At 38.3% G+C, this 22,839-nt stretch overlaps 1 protein-coding gene across 2 annotated transcripts in view; it reads left to right on the forward strand.

Moving 5' to 3' along the window:
- The window catches only part of LOC131034640 (uncharacterized), a 218,051-nt gene that overhangs the window by 113,401 nt on the left and 81,811 nt on the right, over nucleotides 1-22,839 (forward strand). For both annotated transcript variants that reach the window (XM_057966192.2, XM_057966193.2), the window contains exon 7: nucleotides 18,685-18,743. In XM_057966192.2, coding sequence (XP_057822175.2) covers nucleotides 18,685-18,743 — 59 coding nt within the window. The remainder of the gene's footprint in view (nucleotides 1-18,684; nucleotides 18,744-22,839) is intronic.

Below are 22,839 nucleotides of genomic sequence, written 5' to 3' on the forward strand. Positions count from 1 at the left end.
ACTGAAAGTAAATAAATCAATACAATTACATCTTCCTTTTTCCAACTCTAGTAAAAACTATGGGGGAGGTAGAACTAGAGGGTCTAGTCCTAGAAGTCTGTTGTGGGCATGATTGTGCCTCCTCACTCGATATGATTGGCTTAGGCTGTGGCATATCCTTCATCCTAGATGTAGCTCTGCCTCTAGCTGCACATGACACTGACAATGACTCCTCATCCTCAATATCATCCAATATGAAACCAAATCCACCCCCCTCTTCCTCCATAGCCTGCCTCCCCAAATCATTGATGTCATCCTCTATAAACAATGAAGGCTGCTCCCGCGATGTCCTATCACTGTAAAGATCTATATTATCCAAATCAATTGGACCAATTGGTGCTTCCTCTACCTTCCTTATGCACAATCGAAGATCATATTGCACAAAGACAAGGTCATTGAGGCATTTTTTAGCTAACTTGCTCCTCTTCTTCATGTGGATGGCCTCAAACAAGCTCCAATTCCTCTCACAACTGGATGAACTAAAAGGTTAACATAAGATTCTGAGGGCAATTTTTTTGAGATTTGGGGTATTTTCACCCCAACTTTTCCACCGATCATCTGCAAAACAAAATTAGGCTGAGGGTAGCACCCCTCGCGGGGGTTTGAGGGTGAGAAAGAGAGGGGTAGAGAGATAGGTCTAGATCTTGGGGGAGAGAGGAGTGAGTGAGATGGAGAGTGGTAGAGAGGGGGATAGAGGAAGAGTGATAGGGAGATAGATAGGTCTAAAATTCGAGGCAGATAAAGTGAGTGAGATCGAGAGAGCGAGAGAATGTTGATAGGAGTATATTGATTACTGAAATTTGACTGTCTGAAAATTTAAAAGATCTTCCAAAACCTAGAATTTGCATTATAACTCCTAGAGATCTGAAACCACTCTCAAACATTTTGTCAATATATACATGAAATATAACTTAAAGTATAAGTCACATTTCAATATGTCTTTTTCCTTTCCTATACTTTAAGTTATATTTCATGTATATATTGGCATTTTAAATTCATTCTAAACACCAACCTGCTATAAGATGATGATTGCAATGAGGCAATCTTTACCCTCTGAAAAATCAACAAATGGATGGTAAAAGACAAACTACCTATTGAAAGATGGGATAACAATGTTAAAAGCTAAGTTGTTATATTTTAGAGTAATCATAGTTGGACTACTCGTCGAAAACTCGACGAGTAGTTAAAAACTCGCGAGTTTTTCTTCAAGGCGAGTTTTTACAACTTTTACATTATTAAAATTTTCAAATTGGGCTTTTGAATATGGTATAACCCTTAAGTTTTTATTGAATTATTATCCTTAGGGTAATGGGTTAGTCGAATCTATGGACAAGAATTTGCTAAGTGTGATCAAGAAATTGCTAGAGAGAAACCCAAAACATTGGCACACACAATTGAGGTTTGCCCTTTGGGCAGATAGAACGAGAGTGAAGAATTCATTGGGGACTTCCCCATATTTTCTGGTATATGGTGAAGAGCCAGTCTTCCCGATACAACTGAGAATTCCAACGTTGAGATTTATCCAAGATTACATGGAAGGTGAAGACAGAGTGCAAACAAGATTGACACAACTGATGAATTTAGAAGAGAAGAGAGACATGGCATTAGAGAATTTTGCCAAGCACCAAGGTGTAATTAAGAGATGGTTTTACAGACAAGCACGGGTAAAAGCCTTTAGAATTTTTGACCTAGTGCTATATTGGGATAAAGCCCACGAGAGAAGGGGAGATCACGACAAATTTGACAAACTATGGAAAGGCCCCTATCAAATTGCTGAGATACTGGGAGAAAATGCATTCAAGCTGAGAACTTTAACTGGTGAGGATTTCTCATTGCCCGTCAATGGACAATTCCTCAAGCATTACTTCCAACCTTAGGTTTCTTCTGAAACCTACCTCTTGTATCATAGTTAGAATAGGTTTGCTTTCGGTTTGCCTTAGTTTAGGTCTGCTTCCGTTTTTGCTTAAGGTTTAGGTTGGGTTTCGTAGGTGTTAGTTTTGAGGGATATCCGCGTGTGATGTGGGAATTGTTGTTAACACACACCTTGCGTTTCACCATGTTTTGTTTGGTCCATTTCTTGAATGATACCTCATGAAGCTCTTTTGATTTGGAGATTCTTTTTGTATAGTGTATCATAGGTTGAATCCGTATTTGACGGGCTGGAAAACATTTATTGTATCTTGACGTTGACATCATTCGATTATTATATTTTACACATTAAATTTGTCCGAGTTATTGTAATTTTCAGGTGAAGTTGTGGTTAGTGTAAAATCTTATATCTTGCTTCAGTGCCACTGTAATTCTCGAACCCTAGTAAGCTTCATTGCTTACGAGCCAAAGGAATTGACAGAATATGAGAAGTACATGAAAGAAAATATCATCTAGAAAGATAAATAAAAAAAAGAGGAAAGAAAAGAAATGCAAAGAAATGAAATATCTAAATTGGCTAATCGGAATATACGAGTAACTCCACCGGGGCTATAGATGTTTGATTGGCAGTGAGGCTCTATCCAGGTTGCTTTTGGAGTATGGACAACTCACGTAGCTAGTCCCTCTGGATCCTTTGATTTTACAATAATTTCGTGAAGGTAATGAATGCAATTGTACACACATGGGTAATCAGTGACCAAGTATCTTGATACAATTTTTCGATTCCATCCTTTCAAATGTGTTTTCTAACCTTTTGCTATGTTATGCAAGGATTAATTGAAGGTTCTGAGAGTCGAATTGAGCTTTGTTCTTGAAATGTTCTGGAAAATTTCTTCCGTGGAGTTGTCGGATGTTGTGACCTTTTCACACATCGCCCCATTACAAATGGGGACCCCCTCTTTCCTACTTTCTGCGTTGGTTAGTTTAGGGTTTTGGCGGCATAATGGGCAATTTTGATTTCTCGTGCCGGAGTCTCGTATTTTTGATCATGCCTAATTGTTGTTTAAGGTTTTTGAAGTTATAGGATCAAGTGCGTAAAAGTTGAGATTTTAAATGATCCTAATTTTGTCTAAGTGTAGATCTTTTGAGTGTTAATGTGTTTTTGAACGTCCTCGTAGGTGATTCTTAAGTGCTAAGGTGATTCAGGACCTTTAGGAGTTGTTTTCTCGCTCCTAGGAAGTTATTCAAGTTGATTTTGCACTTTATCTTGATAGGTTTCCTTTTATTTTGCTCAAATTTTGGCAAATTTGCCTAAATCATGATGCGTTTTATTGAAAATTCTTAGTGTCCAGATGATTTTGAGTGGTTAAATTGTTAAATTCCGAATGAAAATCCATGTTCTAAGGGTCAAAATACCAAAATTCCTAATGGGAGGTGCTTTTCCCCCCACATTCCTGATGACCCATTATTTTCCCCCACTCAAAATCTTGACTGGTGGTGGATTTCCACTGGATTCCAGATAGACCCAATTTTCCCCCCCTCATTGTCCAGACATGGGGTGATTTTCCACCAGGATGGTAAAAATTTGGCGCTGTGTGGGAATTCTTCCTGACAACCCACGATTTTCCACCAGGATTGCAGATGACTTTAATGAGGACTAAAATGATGATTCCTGATGCCTATCGATTTTCCACCAAGACTTTTGTGATGAGATTTCATGGATTTTAATGCGGATAGTGACTCTAGACCTTAGGTGAATTTCCACAAGTGATGATTTTAATGATTTTGAGTCTGGATAACTATCCAGGCTAGGGTTGATTTTCCCCCAAGGTGATTTTTTTGTGCTAAGTGGCAAGTTTGAATTGGAATTTTCACTCCAAACATAGATTGATTTTCCCCTAGAGACGATTTTGTGCAAAGTTGATGAAATTTTGATGGGATTTTCATCCCAACATGTGGCGATTTTCCCCCAAATGAGCATTTAATAATTTTTCAATGATTTTTTTATTGGGGTTTTTATCCCAATTAAAATCGATTTTCCCTAGTGGTAATTTTGATCTAAATTTCAAAATCTTTCAAATAAATTGACCCCACATTTAATTCATTTAAAAAATAAAAACAATTAATAAATGATTTGCAATGAATATTAAATGATTTTCACTTTCTAGAAGCAAATCGATTTTCCCCAGGCAATTATAAGTAACAAAGTTTTATCCCACATTGCTTGTGTGGTGAAAACTCAAGGCAAAAACAAGTTAAAAAGAGGGTGTCCAGCAATATTATAATATTATAATTGTTGATGGTGATTGCTAAGTGGTGAATTGGAGACATTTTGGTGGCTGATTGTGACTTTTCTAGCCAGGCGATTTTTTGCGAAGTGTCATTTTGACACCATTTTTCAAGTTGGAGTTGCAGTTTGAAGTTTTTTTCTGCCCAATCAGACCTAGGCAATATTTTTAGACAGCCATTGGAGCAAGTTTAAACTCCATATTCAGTCTTGGGTGATTTTTGGGAGGTGGCACCATAGTTGGAAGGGGGCGATTTTGTTTTGGAATTTATTTGGCACCATTTTTGGTGTATCTCCTTCTTCATTGGTGGCTGCCATTGTTATTCCTTGCTGTGATAACTTCCAGATCTGAGTTTGACACCATTATTGCAGCTTGTGTGACCTCCATTGTTGGCTGGTAATTAATTTTCAGACTTAATTTTTCATTGCCCAGCCAAAACCCAACTTAGGCGATATTGTTTGGAGGTGTTTTCTGAGGTTTTTAGAGCATTTTCAGACTTTCTAAATGCTCTTACAGGTCAGGAACTCCATTGTCATGGGGCTGTCCTCAAAAAACATTCATTTCCAGCCACTTGCCAACTTGGGCGATTTCACTTGGAGAGCATTTTTGCACCTTTTCTTGGCAATTTTCTGAGTTTACCATCATTCCTAGAGGTGCTGGTGACAAGTCTGAAAACTCCATTTTTAGACTTGTCTTCAGACTGAAAATTCAATTCCAGCCCTATATACATGCTCAAATTTATTCATTTTTGCCTTGGGAAGCTTATTTTCATCACAAATTTTGCATAACACGCAATTGCAATGTGATTTTGATGACTGATTTATAGAGTTGCAGGTTGTCTTTAGACTTGCTGGCAGCCATTGTTGACTTGGGAAGGTGTCGTCAGACAACTTTTATTGTGAAAACACTACTTTTCACACCTTTCCTAGTCCATTTCCTGATTCGGTAGACTTCTTTGCACTCTATTTTGGATAAGATTTCTAAGTATAAGAAGGTGTCTTCAGACTTTTCTAAGTCTGAAAATTGATGATTTTAATGATTTTCATGAGGGTTTCATACCCCAATCTTGCAATATTTTTTTTCCATTTTCAGAATTCGTTTAAAATGTGGATAAAATTCTTGATTTCCATCCATAAACTTGTCTAAATCATTTAGAAATCAGAGCTTATTCAATTCTGAAAATAGTTATCGGGATAAATTTTCCGAAGTGTCTAACTTCTAGCTTCATACAGGTGCAATGTCGAAGTTTGGAATTAGCATTCGGAGGGAACAACATAAGATAGTTGAGACGGGATTCTATCCAGAATCCAAGATGTTATCGAGATGGAAGGAGATTACAGACACGAACATGCAATTCCTGAACATGGGCCAAATGCGGCAACGGATGTTCGGAATCAGAAGCCAGATTCCTTCCCCAGCTTATGTAAACATTATGAAGAGTGGTATTTATCAGGTCGCTGGATTCTTGTAGTCTATACAGTGCAGCGAGCTAGTCCTGGAGTGTGCACGATGTTACGATCCTCGCTCTCGAATGATTAAGACTCCTAAGGGTGCCATCATTGCCTACCTTGTTGAGGACGCGATTGCTGAGGTGTTTGGAATTCCACATGGAGCAGACATGAAAGATAGAACCAAGGATGAATATGAAGAAAGATATAAGAAGAAGATGGATGCGTGCAAGACCGTAGTAAACAAGGAATGGGTGATCGAACCTAGGTCTCATCATTCCAAGGCTCCCAAGACATTCATGTGCACAAATTTCAAAGATGAATATAGTGATTTAGTATTCCTTCTTAACTGAGTGATGGGGATGCCGCAGGGTGCAATATATGATGGATGGATGTTATATTTCATCCAGGATTGTCTGAAAGGAACATTGATTAATTGGTCAAAAATCAGAAGTGACAATCTGGATTTTCAGCTGAGGAATGTGGAGAGATCCAGGTCATTCACCATGACTTCCTATTTGGTGTACCGACGATTTGTTACCTACAAAGGATTGTTATGCAGAGGTGAAGTCGGGAATGGACAAGGACAGTTCAGGAATTATGAATGTTATCCAAAATCGAACATGTATAAAATTGAAGATTATAAGAGAGTGAATGATGCATTCACTATGTACATAACGCGAATGTTGCAAGGTGGAATCCACAAGAGGTTGTCCAAGGAGGCAACATAGCTGATAGATAAATATGGGTTGTGGTACATACAATTTCCCTCTTTCACATACCTAAGGATTCATGGATTTCAATTCGAACCTTACAGGCTTCCTAGGTATCCTACAGACAAAATGATATTACTGGAGCTGGTGAGACAACTTCTAGAGTTTGATTCTATCCAGAAGGACAAGTATAGAACGGGCATGTCATTTCCTATTTCCTTAGGGAAGACATTGGAGGTTTGCCAATCCACCGCAACAGCTAGCACAACAGTTGAAGAACTTGCATTCTATTGATTTGCAACATACAAAAGAAGAGAAAGGTTTGATTCGAATAAGAAAGTTGGAAGGATCAGGGGTGATAATTTCATCCACAAGGTAGACATAAAGGATTATTGGGCCAACCTAATGGACTAGCAGGCAGTGAAAAGAAGAATATGGTCCAAAATGTCAGTGGATTTCATGAGGAAGTGTGGAAGTTTCCTAATTCCTGATCAGATATTGGATGACAAGGATCATACGCATCTACAATATGAGAATGAAATGAAGGCGGCAATTCTATTGCCTAATTGGTCAGAACAAGAAGTGACAGATTTGAATGTATTGATGAAAGAGGTCTTGAGTTTCTCCTGAGGATGGGTAGACAGTCAGATGAATAGGTTAGTTGACATAGGTGTTATCTTCACTTACGAAAAGATGAAATAGGAGGAATCCTCTTCCGAAGATGATCAAAGAGCTATCAGCGGCATTAGGATTCATGCGGATGAGGAAAGTCAAGCTCCCAAGCGAAGGAAGAACACACCAGGAGAAGTCAAGGCTAGAGGGAAGAAGATTGAGGAGGTTAAGAAGAAGAAGCTAAAGATTATTATTCCTTCACCTATCATTCCTTCATCTCCCTCAGTGTCTCATTAATCAAGGAAGTTGAAGTGCCAGAACAGAACAAAGAGTTTGAGCAATGTTTCAACACAGTGATATTACTAGAGAATGTTCAGGATTTACATGCCACAACTACATATGCTCCACCTAATGAAGATGATGATTAGTCGGGATCTCCTACTGTACTCTTGGAGGTTAGTTTGGGAAAGAATGTATACGATTTGACTAGAGATGATCCTGATGACGATGACGATGTTATCTCGGCGTTGAGAGAGCTTGATCGAGAGATATGTCTCGATGATGGTATGGAGATGGCCGCTATTCCTGATTGGCTGATGAAGAGTATGGAGAAAAGTAAGATGGTAGAGGCACAACCAATTGATTACATTGATGACTACTTAGCTAGGAGCAACAAGGAGAAAGAACTTAAGAAAGCTGAGATTTTGTCACATATAGCTAGAGATGAGACAGGAATGTGGATTGCGCAGGTGGCTGTTCCTATTGGAGATGTGATGATGGACAATGCTACTCCCATGGATTTTCAGATTACTTCAGTTGCCCTTGGCCGTACTACAAAAGGGAAGGAATTTCAGGAGGTTGGTGATACTCTCAAGGCAATTAGTGCGAGATTGGATCGTGAGATTGAAAAAAGAGAGAAGTACGAAGAAGAGAATATTAGACTTGGAGAGTACATTGTAGGGATAAGGCGTGAGAATCCCACCCTTATTTCCCCTATTGCAGTTGACTGTGGACTATATGCACATTATGAGGCAGCGAGAGATACACTCTCAGAGGTGGAGAAATGGATTGAAGAGACTAAAAGACAGGCGAATGATTTCCTTACTCGCTTTGTCGAGGATTTTGGTAGGAAAACAGGGCTCATATTTGGGATACAGTATTTGGAGGGAGTTTGGGACGAATTCCGACCTATTCAGGAGAAGACTATTCCACATTGTTGTGCGTTTTGCACACCTCGCCCCATTTTTCCTCGAATAGGGACCCCCATGGTAGTAGTCTACCGGTCTCTGAAAGAGAGAAGCTCCTCCCCTGGTGTTCGTCTGGAATCTCGAGTTTCAGGTCGAACCAAGAGAAATTCCCAAATTTCATCAAAGTAGAAAGTCGTGCATTTTGGATATGGCCGATAAGGTTAATATAAGAAAATCGCACAGATGCTCGAAGTTTGTTGAAGAGGGTCATAATGATTTGCCGTTTGGGCCCATGTTTGAAAATCGCCGGTGAAACTTGAAAAGCCTCCCTAAGCCGAGAGTGACAAAGAATTTAAAATTTCAAAGCCCTCCAATTCGCCGAAAAGGGTGAAATGCGACTACAAGTTCGAATATCGGCCAAGTAACTCGAAAATCTTCACATGGTGTTCAGAATCGCGCAGAATAGGTTTTATAGCCGTAAATAAGAAAATTCGCGAAATTGGCATTTAGGCCGAAAATTCCTACGACTCACAAAGTAAACCAAAGCCTGAAGCTAAAGACATAAGAGACATCAAGACAAATTCGGCCTTGAAGGGCAAAATGTCAAATAGGATAAACTTACAAAAGGAGCTTGTAGGCCGAATTTCGCGATTTTAGAAAGGGCGTTTAAGTTTAAAAACCTTGCAGATAGAGCCAAATCACCAAAGTTCATAGCAATTTGAAAATCGCGGAAGCCTAAAACCCCATTTTCAGCGACGGCATAAAGGTAAATCGCGAAGTTTAGGGGTTTGCGTAAGGCGCAAAATCGCGAAGCTTTTTCAAGAGTTTGCGTAGAGGCTACAAAGCTCGAAGCTTGCAAAATAAGGTAGAACGCCGAATTTCGGCGACACAAAGAAAATATGCGAAACCTATTAATCCTTGCAAAAGACCCATAATCGCCGAAATTCAGAGAAAGACTGCGGAGTTTAAAGGGTTTGCAAGAGGCCATAGTGCCGATTTTTGCCAAAGGGAGGTTGAATGTGAGAAAAGTTAAAACTGGCAAAATCCATAGAGGCCTGAAAACCCCATTTTCGGCGACAGTGTAAGGTAAAGTGCGGAACTTCCAAGTATAAAAACCTTGCAAAAAGGCCTCCTGACCCGAAAATGGGCAAACAACAAGTGAAATCGCAAACTTAGGACCTTTTCAACAGGTCCCTTTGCCTCGAAAATCGCCAAACATCGTGCAAAAATCCTCTTTTTCACCTGAAAATGGAGTGAGAGCCCAAGTCTGCGGATTTAAGTCTCGCATTTCCCTTAGGTAGGCCGAAAATGGTTTTAGTTTGCTACATCGGCTCCTTGGCCGAAATTTTGAAGTCACAAACCTCGCAAAACATTATTCTTAGCCAAAATTAGACAAAGGGAATAAATCGCGCAATTTCATTATTTGGTTCGAGAACATAAGGTTTTCCCTAGCTCACTAAATCTTCATCCAATTCGAAAGATGAAGAACGTCTAAGTTCGCCCAACCAGCCGAGTTTTACGAGGGACCAAGGGAACCGAATTTCAAAGGGGAGGCATTTTAAAACGACCTTGCATAGGGTGAAAAGGGGGGGAGTTTTAGAGTAAATCGCAGCCTTGCAAAATATCTTTAAACGCCGAATTTCAAAGGGGTTCTTGCATTTTGGCTCCAAGAGCTGAGTTTCCTCGCTTGAGCAAGTTTGCATTTTTGTCGTAAGCAATCGAGTTTGGTCATCTTGAAAGCAAATCTGTAAGCGAAGAAGCTTCAGTGGATTCAAATCACCCAAACATCATCAAGACAGGGATCGGAGTTCGCGTTTTAGGAGAAGCATTTTAAAAGATACATCTCACAAAGAGCTTCTTGAAGCTAGACGTTAAAATTTAATATTTGTTAAATTAAATTATTTAATTTTTCAAATTAATTTATTAAAGTGAAATCAGTTGTTTGCTCTTCGCAGGACATCATCGAAGAACCAGGAAAAGGCCTGAAACGTCAAAGGCCAAGCGCTGGAAGCTGGAGGAGAAAAGATGCAGTGCAGGATCAAAGCGACAAAACATTGGGAAGCGTGCTGTTGAACGACCAGCTGAAGTCCACCACCGGAACCAGAGACCAAAGAACACATCCAAAATGCTACCAAAGTGTGCAAACTCAAAAGGATACACTGCTGGAAGAAATTCAAGAAACTCAGTTGGAAAATTGAAACTGTTTTATTAAACTGCTTATGGGTCCCGCGCAAGATATTTTTGTGGACAACTATTCCCAACCACCAAGAAGACCGGATAGACTCAAATTAATGCCAAAACAATTGTAGGTGGTTGAAATTATGGTTGGTTGGATAACTGAGAATTGATTGGGTATAGGTTAAAGCTGCTAGCTTTTGGAAGGCAGATCAAGACCCTGGGATGCAGTCCATTCTATCCTTCGATTCAATATTGTAAAAACTATAAAAGGCAGAGGCCTTTCTTTTGTAAAATATAGCCAAACAGTTGGTTAGAATTTTGTAGTTAGATTTTAGAAGATAGAATAGGTTAGATCTTAGCAGTAGCATAGAGATGCTGCAGAAATTGTTGTAATAGGCAGCTGAAATCAATATATAAACATTGATTTGGTGTTTATTGTCTTGTTTTCATCCTGTTTGCATGGTTTCTTTCAACTGGTTAAATTTTAGAGTGCAGGGATTTTAATGGTGAAGTGTGGAGGGGTATTTGATGCATTTCTGGTTCATACCATTGGGGGTCTGCTGATTGTAGGTCATCGTGCATGGTTAGTCTAAACCCAAACTGTGCTTAATTCAACTGTAGGTGTTCGTCTTAGGCTGTGCCAGAATTGGGTGCCTAAATGAGTGTCTCCGGTCTGAAAATCCTTCATCCCTTGGAGCTTGCATTGTTTTTGTCTAGTTGTGAGGGTATCTCTGACGAAACAAGAACTGGTTTATCGAAATCTGTCTACCCATTACATCAACTATTATCATCGTTGTCCTTAGGCTTCCTGAACCCTTCCCTTTTGATTTTATTTCGTAGTCTGAGAATCGCAGCAAACCACCTTGTTGCAAAATTTAAGTCCCCTCGTGCTCCCAGCAAATCACATCAACCACTGAGTAATTCCGCAGTCAAGACCTGACAACTGAAACATTGAGGTAATCCCCATTGATCAATTAAAAAGAACACTAGGGATTTCCTTATCTCAAGAGAGGATAGGATACTCAGCGAGTACATTCTATTCTGCGTTGGCCGGATGAAGTCGTAGCAATGCGATTTCAGACACGTCAACACACCCCTGAGAGCTTTGAAGAAAATTCCTACGTCCACATTGATCAGGGAGAATATTGTGCATAATGGAGATAGATACGATTTCCATCGCTGGTATTGTTCATTAGCCATGAAAAAATCAACTTATGAGAGCACTCAAAAGAGTTGTGCAGAGATGGAAGAATCAATTCATGATATTCAGTCAAAGATCCTTGCCTCAATTGAGGAGTTATTGGGAGTTGATGTCAGTGAAGCCTGTAGTTTACACTTAGCATAATTGAGAGACAAAATGAAGTTCACGTATTTCAATCAGTTGGACTCTTTGAAGAAGAGTCAGATAGATGACTTGGTCTCTTTGTTGATTCATGTCCACAATTAGCAAAAGCTCATGCTAGATTGGGAGAACAACTTGGATGCTTGCTCGGATGCATTGGATGTGATTGATTTACAACAGGATACCTCACCCAACATTTCCATGGAGGAGTTAGATTCTGTATTAGCTAGATGCTTGGATTATGCTATGAGAGAAAGAGATGCAAGACAAAATCTTCTAGAAGATTCCCTATTTGATGACTACGTGTCTTTCTATTGGGCCATATGTTGGTGGCTCCATTTTTTATGTAAACCCTAATTAGGGCAACTCTAGGGATTTGTTGGCAGGATCTTTGATTTAATCTTGGCCATCCATTTTGTATGAGACTCTATATATACCCCACTGCCTGTCATTTGTAAGGGAGATATTTTTGAGAATTGTTGGTAGATGCTGCAAATTTGAATATAAATCATTGTTTGACTTGATGGTGATTTTTGTTTAAGTGTTGTCTTGCATTCAAGGTTTTCAATTCCTCCAAATTAGATTAGAATTTGCTTTTAATGTTTGTTAGATTGAATGAAAGAATTTGTTGAATGCATTTGTGTGGAATCCTTTTATCCATACCACTAGCCTCTTGCTGATTGTAATTGCGCTGTGCGTGGTCAATTGGAAATTTACGCAAACTTAACTTCAATTATTGTACATACATTGTAATGCATCAACTTGGGTGGTATCAATGTTTGATGGTAGTAATTTGAAAATCTATGAAATATACCATAGATGATTGCACTAAGCTTGTGTCAAAATCTGTTCGATTTGATGGTGAGACCTTGCCTAGTTTGATTCCACTAAATTTGTTCATCATTTCTTGCATTCTAGGCTTTAGAATATAATTCCTATCGCTACTATCTTTTGTCCCTTTTTTAGAAAGTCTTTGTCAGAATTAAGTCCAAAACTACATTGCCAAATCCTAAGTTATCAACACACCTATTCCATATTCATGATAAGCAAAGTTGATCCGAACAATTGTGTAAGTCCCCAAGTGAAAACAACCATTTCACATCGACCATTGAGTTACCCACTCGTCAAGATCTGACTGTAGAAACCTTGGAATCATTTTAGTTGATCTCATCCTTAGCATCTGAGGTGATTTTGTTCAAGAGAGGGTAAAGTACTTTGGTATTTTATTCTGATGCTTGCATGTGCATAAAACACACATCAATAGGTATTAATATATCTACTTTAGATCCCAAAGATTGTGCAATCATCTCAAAGGCGTGGAGATCAAAACTCTTGGGGAAGAGGATACACGTGGATCCAAATAGGAGTTGTAGTGGACATTTATTCTGAAGAGTTGAATCTTGTGTGTCAGTGCTTCATTAAAAGGCCTGCATTTTGAAAGAAATAAGAATTAACATCAAAATTCCAATCCGTATTAGATTCAGTAGCAAAAACAACTATAGATTTACCCTGTGCACATGATGGAAGCTTGTATTCTCGTTTAGTTTTCCAGTTCCTCATGGACCATGAATACAACAATTTCCAAAGCAAGTTTAGAGCCCATAAAACAACAGATCAGTCTCCTACATTGAAAGATAGATACAGTTTTCTTGAATTCCTCAATGTCCATTCAATTATGGAAAATCCACAAGGGCTGGCAAGGAAGAGTTTGATCCTTCGCCAGGTAGATCCATGTTCGTGTTGCCTGTGGTTTATATTGTTACATCATTTTTTTCTCCCAAATTGAAGCTGCAAATTCAACTATTGTTTCTTTCAACAAATGAGAGGTGGGATGGCCTATCCCCCACCAAGGGGCCATTGTAAGGGAAACATCAGATCGAGATAATAAATAATTATTTTAATCACATGATATGAATTCTTCTGCCCTTTTTACATCTATACAATATTCAATCATACAAATATTATATCTATATATATTAAATTTAATATATTATTATATTATAAATCAGTTTTTTATATAATTATAAGAATAATAAATAAACAGTATACATTATAATTAATTATTGCTATATATTATGTGCATCACTGCCCTCTTGCCATCCCCAAATTTAGGTCATTGGTTTCCTCATCTCCAAAACCCATCTCCCAATCTTTGTATTTTAAACACTGTTGAATTACAATCTTGCCTGAATCTCTCCCTATTAGAAACTAATCATAGATTTGACCAACTAAATATCTAATGCATCTGCTTCTGTGACCCATGATATCTTGCCTAAAAACAAAAGCTTTTCAGATCTGCCTGTGGCTCAAGGTGGATCTCATTATATGCTTTTAGATTCAAAGCAGCCTATCAAGAATGAATTTAATGGTGGTTTGAGCAGAAGCTTGAGGCTATAATGCAAGGCTATCAAGCTATTCAGATAACAAACACTATCACATGTTCAAAGGAAAGAATCCTTTGCAAGCACCAGCACAATTAATTTACAACCATGCAACACTCTACAAATCTCTCCTCTAGTTTGTGCCAAGTTTTGGGGAACACCTCCTGTTATTAAGGTTCTATGAAGAATGATGATGAGCAGATTGTGGTTAAAATTCTACCTTCTAGACTTACTTCCCAGGTTGCTGGTTTAAGTTTGGGTTTGGATTTGGCAATTCATTTGTTACCCTACTTTGTTTAGTATGATTAGACCGTATGTATACATTATATATAGAAGTCAATTTTCTAGGGTTAGAGTCTATTTTTTATTCTTTTTTTGTTTTCTCATAAAATTGATCATTTTTTATGTTTTTATGGACAGTTTCTTCCTAATTTGGCTTGAGTTAGCCTATGTTTGAGATTTACTTAGAGTGAATCAGCCAGGCCATGAGGAAGATTTGATGAAACTGTTGTCACGAAAGTTTGTACCCTTGCTGAGCTATCAACTCAGCAACCTCATGAAACATGGAAACAACCCCACAGTGTGGGACCTTGCGTGAGGGGGTTGAATCTTCGGAGAAGGCTTACCTCCTTCCTTGTTCAGTTGTAGGTGTTGAGCCGACCCAACACTTTAAATTCTACTCCTAAACCTACTCTTATAGTTTGTAGGAGTAAAGAGGCAAGAAAATGCAGAAAGTAAAGAGGTGATGCACCAAGATAAGAGATGTCCCTCTCCCCACACCGAAATGACACAAATGCACAAACATCAGTTGTGACCCCAAACACATGTATAGGTGTTAGAATTTGCTGAATGTCAAAAGGAGAAAATTTTTCCCACAAGTCACACTTAGAAGACAAGTTAACACAACATATGTGAGAGAAAGCCACGAAACACACACTTATCATGAAGGTAAGAAAACTTACACAACATGCATAAGTCGAAGAGAGGCAAGATTGATGATTTCAATTCATTCTCAGGCCCAGGCCAAACTTATAGTTGCAAAAATGCAAGAAAATATACAAATCTTAAAGAGAAGTGAAATAGTAGAAAGTAGCTCAAGCTAGCAGGGAAAGAACCCTTTACAATCCAGCTTAACAACCTATATAGAGAAGAGTCCAACGGTCAATAAGGGGAAACCTTGATCCTGGCGTATACAACAAAATGTCAGTCCGGGAAGGTAGGGAAGTGCAAGGATCTGATATGGTTGTGCATGCAAGAAATCCATCCATACCCTGACAAGGCAATCCCAAGAACAAAAGTACCTCTAGATGGTAGATTGCCTGACATTCCAAAGTTAGAGCATGCAAACTTGACATGAAGGCCATCAAGTAACTATAAATAAGCATGGCCTTGAACTCCACTTGATGGCAATCTTGCAAAAGCATTAAATGTGCCCCTGTAGCTCCATGAATGAAAGTAGACAAGGCGCAAGAGGTGGTGGAGCATTAAGAGCCTTGAGTGTTGACCACACCATCTGGAAGTGTTGTAGTCGTCCAAGATCGGACATCAAGCCCTCAGGAAATTGCTGCAAAGGGAGAGGAGTTGAGAACTTTAGAGTCCGAAGGGATAAGAGGGATCAAATAGGAGGACTTCGGATTTCGGGGTTTGGGGAGACAGGACACCTCTTCCCAAAAAGGGAAGGGGTAGATTGGTTCCCCAAATCCTGAAATCTAGAATGGAAGGGAAGTTCACGCTTTGGGGAGACAGGATACCTCTTCCCAAAAAGGAAAGAGGTAGACTGGTTCCTTGAATCCTGAAACTTGGAATGGAAGGACAGTCCGAGTTTTGGGGTTCAGGGAGACATAATACCTCTTCCCAAAAGGGGAAGGGGTAGACTGGTTCCTCGAAATCCACAATGGAAGGGAAGTCCGGGGTTCGGAGAGACAGGATACCTCTTCCCAAAAATGGAAGGGGTAGACTGATTCCCCGAATCCCGAAATCCGGAATGGAAGGGAGGTTTGGGTTTCGGGGAGATAGGATACCTCTTCCCAGAAAGGGATGGGGTAGACTGGTTCCCCTGAATCCCCGAATCCGGAATGGAAGGGAAGTCCAGGTTTTGGGGTTTGAGGAGACAGGATACCTCTTCCCAAAAAGGGAAGGGGTAGACTGGTTCTTTGAATCCCGAAATCCAGAATGGAAGGGAAGTTTGGGTTTTGGGGTTCGGGGAGACAAGATACCTCTTTCCAAAAAGGGAAGGGGTGGACTGGTTCCCCAAATCCTAAAATCCAAAATGGAAGGGAAGTCCGAGTTTCAGGGTTTGGGGAGACAGGATACCTCTTCCCAAAAAGGGAAGGGATAGATTAGCTCCCCAAATCCCGAAACCCGGGATTCCCAAGAAGGAAGAGGGAAGGAGAATGGACCAATGGACTCCAAGGTGTGAAGGCAAGATGCAAGTGTGGAGGGAAAAGGCCCAAAGTCAGCCTCATGACAAGAGAACACTTAAACATTTTCTTGGTTCCTTGACTTGGCGGTTGATCAACTGGGGCTGCATTGGTCCATGGAACATATCTTTGATCGGTTCTCATTGATGGACCAAGGCTGTCATAAAATAACAACAAAAACCATTTTGAACTGGTTATGTTGTGGGCTGGATTTTCAGCAAACTTAGGAACACATTCCACTACAAATTGGGTTGTCATGTTGAATGGGCAACCCCACCCCACTCCCTCACAAGGCTGGTCAAAATTGCCTTTGCACCTGTCTATCTAGGATCTCAAACCACCTATGTTTCCAGTTTGGAGGATCTGTTTGGCAGATCTGCAAACTTCACCAGCTCTACAATAAGGCCTGATATCTTTGCAAACCCTCCCTTTCTTGTTCCCAATCACTTTTCTCTAGTTTTTCATCTCTCCTCTAAAGACCCCCAGAACTTGGCTCCTTTATTAGTCAAACTGCCAGCATCCCCAGTTGTAGTAGGTTTTAGGGCTACCCTCACAACTGTAAAGCAATGCTAACTCACCTCCACCTTATGAGGATTCTTTACCTACCCATTACAATGCTGGAGGAAGAATTAGTGCTGCTACAGTTATTGATGATCTCACCAATCTGGCGGCTTCTTTTTCTGGTCTTACTAAGGAGGTGAAAGAGTATGGTCATAATGCACCCATTCTAATAAACTGCATCAATCGTATGCTCTCCAGCAATGAGTTATTGCCATTGGTGCCATGCAGTCAACTTTGGTAGGACGAACTAACATTTTAGAAGATGTCTTTTACAGGGATCCTGCAAAATGTGCTAATTGATATCCCTGTATGAAAGAAGTTACTATCAATATCTGTAGATTTCTACAATCCATATGTATGTCAATGTGACCTTCTGGATTAGATTGTGTGAGCTTTTTTGAATCAATCAAATCTAATCCAGAAGCTCACATTGAGAAGTTACTATGTTCATCCACATAAAGGGCATAACACAGCTCCTTCTATGCTTCACACCAAGGTTCTTTCTCCAAGAGTTCATCATCCTTAGCGAGAATCTCCCACTTCCTACCACATACATATTCTAGGAAAGGACTTGTGAATTGGTTCTTGGGGTGAGCTCTGGAGATCCATACACAGTCTGAAAACTAATTTGGTCTTTTGCTGATGCAACTAATGGAACATCGAACATTGCCTTCTTTTTCATCAAGTTTCCTCTTATCTTAGTCTTTGTTAAGAATAACTCATATTTACCGAGGCAACATTCTGTTCAGTTAGTCTTTGTTTGTTTTGCTTGCTTTTTTCTTATTTGCTGGTCTTTGTTCCGTCTCCATTGCTTCTTACTTGAAGTCTGATCATTTTGTATCGATCATCTTTTATAGTGATATAAATATTGGCCTTATTTGAAAAAGAAAACATAACGAAGATCCTTATGAAGGAGGGATTTATGTGCAATAGGATCAATTAAATAAAAAGTTTTTGCTGCAAGATAATTAGAAATCCCATTTGAGGGATAATATCTATCTATTCATTCATAACAAAGGAATTTGGAGTTTATTTATTTTAATGACATACAAAGAAGTGTATTTTCTAATTAAAATGAAAATCATACCATAACAGTTACTCATTTAAATGGATATGTGAAGTCAATTGTATGTTTATATCTAGTTACTTTCATTGAAGGATCTGCAGTCCTTTCAAATTTGCAATGCTTCAGTTCTGTGTTAGGAGATGAGACTGAGGTACATAGATTCGAGAGTTCAACGACTGTAAGATAGTAGTATATATGCTAAGCTAGTACATAGAGACACACAATTGTGGGATTGACAACTAAGCACAAGTCTGATACAATATTATAGATCTCCTTTAACAATAAATTGTTTTGGATAGACATATTATGATCTTTGTGGGACTAATATAGCCATTTGTTGTAATTTGTACCATTTACTTATCAATAATATATTCTATTTTGAACACAGTGGAAGTGAAATGCTACTGAGATTTACTTGAATAATCTTGTTGATTAGCGTGGGAGGTTCTTTTTTTGTGTAAAATTTGGTTCAGTTATTGGTCTTTTTTTTGTGGCTGGCAAATAGTTGGTCTTTTTCTCAATATGAAGACCAAGTAGTTTAAAGTACATGAAATTTCATTGAAATTTATTTATTTAACAGGGCAATTCATCTGTGGCAATAAGAAATGTGATGAGAGGGATGGGCTTTCCAGTTATGAGGTATATTTTTCTTCATTTGGTTACATGTTAAAAACTTGAGATATTGATGTTTCTCTGTGTGAGAAATTTGTTTTTCTCAGCAATAAAGCAATTTTTTGTGATTTCTTTTGTCATTGGGGATTGTCTATGGATTAATTTCTTTAAAGGGCCATTGGCTTCAAGAAATTGGTAGATGATCTGCATGCATGCATTATGTAATCACCTTTTACTTGCAGAAATGTTTCGTTGATTATCAGTTACAATTACTATCATTGTGGCTAGTTGCTGCAATTAAATTTCATGATTTGTTCTCAATCGGTGTTAGTGATAGGAATGGTAGTGCCTGCTATTGATATCTTTTTCCAATTTCATCTGGCTTATTTATTTTTGGCTTGGATAGATATTGATTCTCTTGCACTAGAATATAATATTCTTCAACTTACATGATGTTCAGCTTTCGTAAAATAGTTGTTTTTGTGCTATAGTGGCCAAGTGTTGGGATTGCCAGACAAATTTTCACTTGATTTATTTTTATCAATTCCGTGCTGTTCTAAAATTATTGAATATTCCTTAGTGCTTGTTTGCTAATTCCCTTATGTTATTATTTTTTCTTCATCTTGATTGTCATTCTATTTGTAGTGCCCCTCTCTTTTGACTTGACAGACTTTATATTTATGAGCTTTCTGTGTGTGGCTTTGACCCTTTTGGTGCTAGTCGATTTTGGATTTGGTTGTGATGCTTGACTATGCTTCTTGGATTTCTATGTGACTTTGATATTTCATGTTATATGGATGGTTAAAATAATGATGTTTTGAGCATGTGATGTTATTTGATGTATCTTCGCTCTATATGTTAGATGATTATAGATGGAATATTTTTGTAATGTTAGAATTTTATCTTGATGCTCTTAGATGTATATTTGTCTTGATCTTACATTGCTTATTATCTCTGATGTGTTTGGGGTGAAGGGGAAAAAGTGCCACACTGCTCTTTATGGGCAAGCTACGTCACTTCCATTCCTCTTTCACGATGTGATGCTATATGTTATATGCACATGTTTGACGTTTGCCTATGCAACTGCAAGTACCGAGCATCGACTCCACCTGAACTTGCAGGTCTAAGTGTGCTCATCAACCCAATAGTAAAGTGGAACTGGAGATATCAGTCAGACCCTAGACTTTACCCTTTGTCAGGTAACCTTGAGGTTGTGGTCAGCCTTGTGATGTCAGTTTACCCTTGTGTGGTGTTGTCAACCATGGTTGCTCTCTCCGTGTTAGTTGGTGTAAATTTGACCTTGCAAATTAAATGGCATTTTAATACTCATGTTTATTCACTAAAGTTAATGAAATGAAAATAGTATTAGTGTAGATTAAATTAATTAGACATCAAAGAATTAATTCTAGTTTATATAACATTTTATAACCCGGTTTAATTAATTAATGTTATTATGTGTGTTTAAATTAAATTGGTTATTGTTTTAAGATATTAAGATTTTAAGTAAATAAATATATATATATGTGTGTGTGTGTGTGTGTGTGTGTGTGTGTGTGTGTTTTAATAATTTAGTAGTCATGGGAATCTTATTTTAAAATTCTTGCTTTATTAAAGAATAATAATAATAGTGAGAAATAAATAAATAAATAATCTTTTCCCCCACTTTCTCTTATAAAATATAGAAATTAATAGAAATGATGAATCTGGCAGGCACGATAGCATGCTTTTTAGTGTTTTTTTTTTGGTATTGGGGGAGAAGGTTTTTTCCTGTGAAAATTTCTCTGGAGCTTTTGAGGGAAAAATGGGAATTGAATATTGGGATTGTTTTCTACTGAAAATTTGGTGAAGGGAAGAAAATTGTGGAATTATTGGGGGTTCATTCTGAAACTTTGATGGAAGATTATTGAAGCTTTGTTGTTGGAACTGGTGGGCTCTCTGGCTAGATCCAAGAATTTTTTGCTGTTGCTCATTCCTGCTTCTTCACATCAAAGTCTGGATAGCGTTTTTTGAGGTAGGGATTTTGTCCTTGCCTTGCATGTTAAATTTTATTTTCCTGGATGAAGGATTAATTTGGTGTTTATGGTTGTAGAAATAAATTGGGAATTTCAGTTTTCTGATTACTCAATTGGGAATTTTGTTAATAGTTTTTGGGGAAAAGTATACTTTTAGATTATTAAATTTCAGGGGTTTGAAAGATTTGGGAATTATCTTTGAGCATTGGGACCTCTGTGTATTTGATGCAAATCAGATTTAGATTTTTCCTGTGTCTGTAGATTCCTCGTTATGTGGATTTATATATATGTTTCATTATTGATCAAATTTGTCCATATATCTTGTTTTGTTAATTTTTAGCTTTCTGTGTAATCAAAGCATTGCCTGTGTTTGATAGTATCTATGTTTATATATATATATATATATCTTCATGAAATTTTATTTTCAAAATTTTATTTTGTCGTATTATATATTTTTTTTGTCGCTCATTGTTTTTCTTTGTTGAAGGTGTGGGTTTACACCCACAACCGTGGGATATACCCACGACTGTGGGCTGTAATACCCACGGCCGTGGGCACCCCACGACTGTGGGCTGTAATACCCCCAACCGTGGGACCCATGACATCCTTCATGCCTCACTAATAGTTATTGTGCCGCTTAGTAAATTCCTTGGCTCATTTGATGTTAGGTTTCGATAATGTTATATATATATATATATGGATTTAGAGTTATTTTTATAATCAGTTAATTCCTTTTCAGTTAAAGTTAATTCTGTTACTCTTTTCAGTCTGTGAGGATATATTTCTTTATATATACAAATATATATATAAATATATATATGTATAAATAAGTTTGTGGTCTCTTTTTCAATTGGTTCTCATATGCATATAGTAAGAATAATCTTTCGTTATAATCAAAGGTGTATTAGTTAAATTATTGGAAAAAAAATGTTGTAATAAGAAATACTTGTTTTTGAATATTATCAATTTCCTTTTTATTAGCATAATAATAGAAAGAATGTGGAAGAGTGACTTATTCTAGATGTAATGCCCAATGTATTTCATTATAATAAAATCTTTATTTTGAATGGGTAAGAATAATGAAAATTGGTATTTATTTTTGTGAAGTATTGATGTATAGATTTTGGTATGTTATAGTGTTCATCTTGTTGTTTAGATGTATCTTGTTATTTTGGCTTAAATGATCATAATCGAGTCTGGGTTCTTTTGGTTCTTGTGGGGAAGTTTTCAATGAAATGATCCTTTGATCTTATCCGGAGGCCTCAGGGGGGAAAATTTGATCATCTCGTTGTTTTGCATTGTCATTTCCTTGAATTTATGTCACAGTCTGTTTGTGTGAATGAAAGCTAGATGGTAATCCTTAACCTTCTGTGAAACCTCCCCTTGTGGCACTTTATTCATTCTAGCAAGAGGGCTATGCCTTGCTATGTTATTTTAGTGTTTTCTTCGTTGTGTTTTTCCTGTTAGATTTGGTTTGTTTCCTAGGTGCATTTATGGGGGAGTGGCTTTCATTGGGCGTCGGGACCCAAAGTGGTCGCTAGGGTAACTCAATGAAAGTTTGTTAATAAGTGATAACATAATATAATAAATTTGGGGATGGGTAGTTAGTTCACACTTAATAAGATAATTGCATTGTACACTTCTCTTACTCCCGAATGCTCGTTTAGGTTCAGGCTAAAATGAGAAGGCCTGGAATGGGGTCGGGGGTCGGGAGAGGTTACCAGGGTAACCTAAGATGGGGGCTGGGGGTCGGGAGAGGTTACCGGGGTAACCCAAGATGGGGGCCGGGACCTAGTGAAGACCTACTAGGGTAACCCATGACAACCTAGTGACGATACTCTTCCCAATTGCTTACCTAGTGGACTTTCCTGGTTGTTCTTCTGTGTTTTCTTGGGCCTCTGGAATCTAGTGAATTGGTTATTGTTTTATCTTCCGGTGGTCTCCCTTGTATTGGTGATCTGAGAGTTCTTGTTCAGGACTGGCATATATTTGTGTTGCTTCCATTTAAGCCTTGATTATGTTATTGCTTCGTGATTTTTACCTCCCTCATGTCTCTGGGGTCCGACTGATACCTCCTAGCACAGGGGGTGGACTTTATGGCACCACACGGT

The sequence above is a fragment of the Cryptomeria japonica genome, chromosome 4, assembly GCF_030272615.1.
Source record: "Cryptomeria japonica chromosome 4, Sugi_1.0, whole genome shotgun sequence".
Taxonomy (NCBI): domain Eukaryota; kingdom Viridiplantae; phylum Streptophyta; class Pinopsida; order Cupressales; family Cupressaceae; genus Cryptomeria; species Cryptomeria japonica.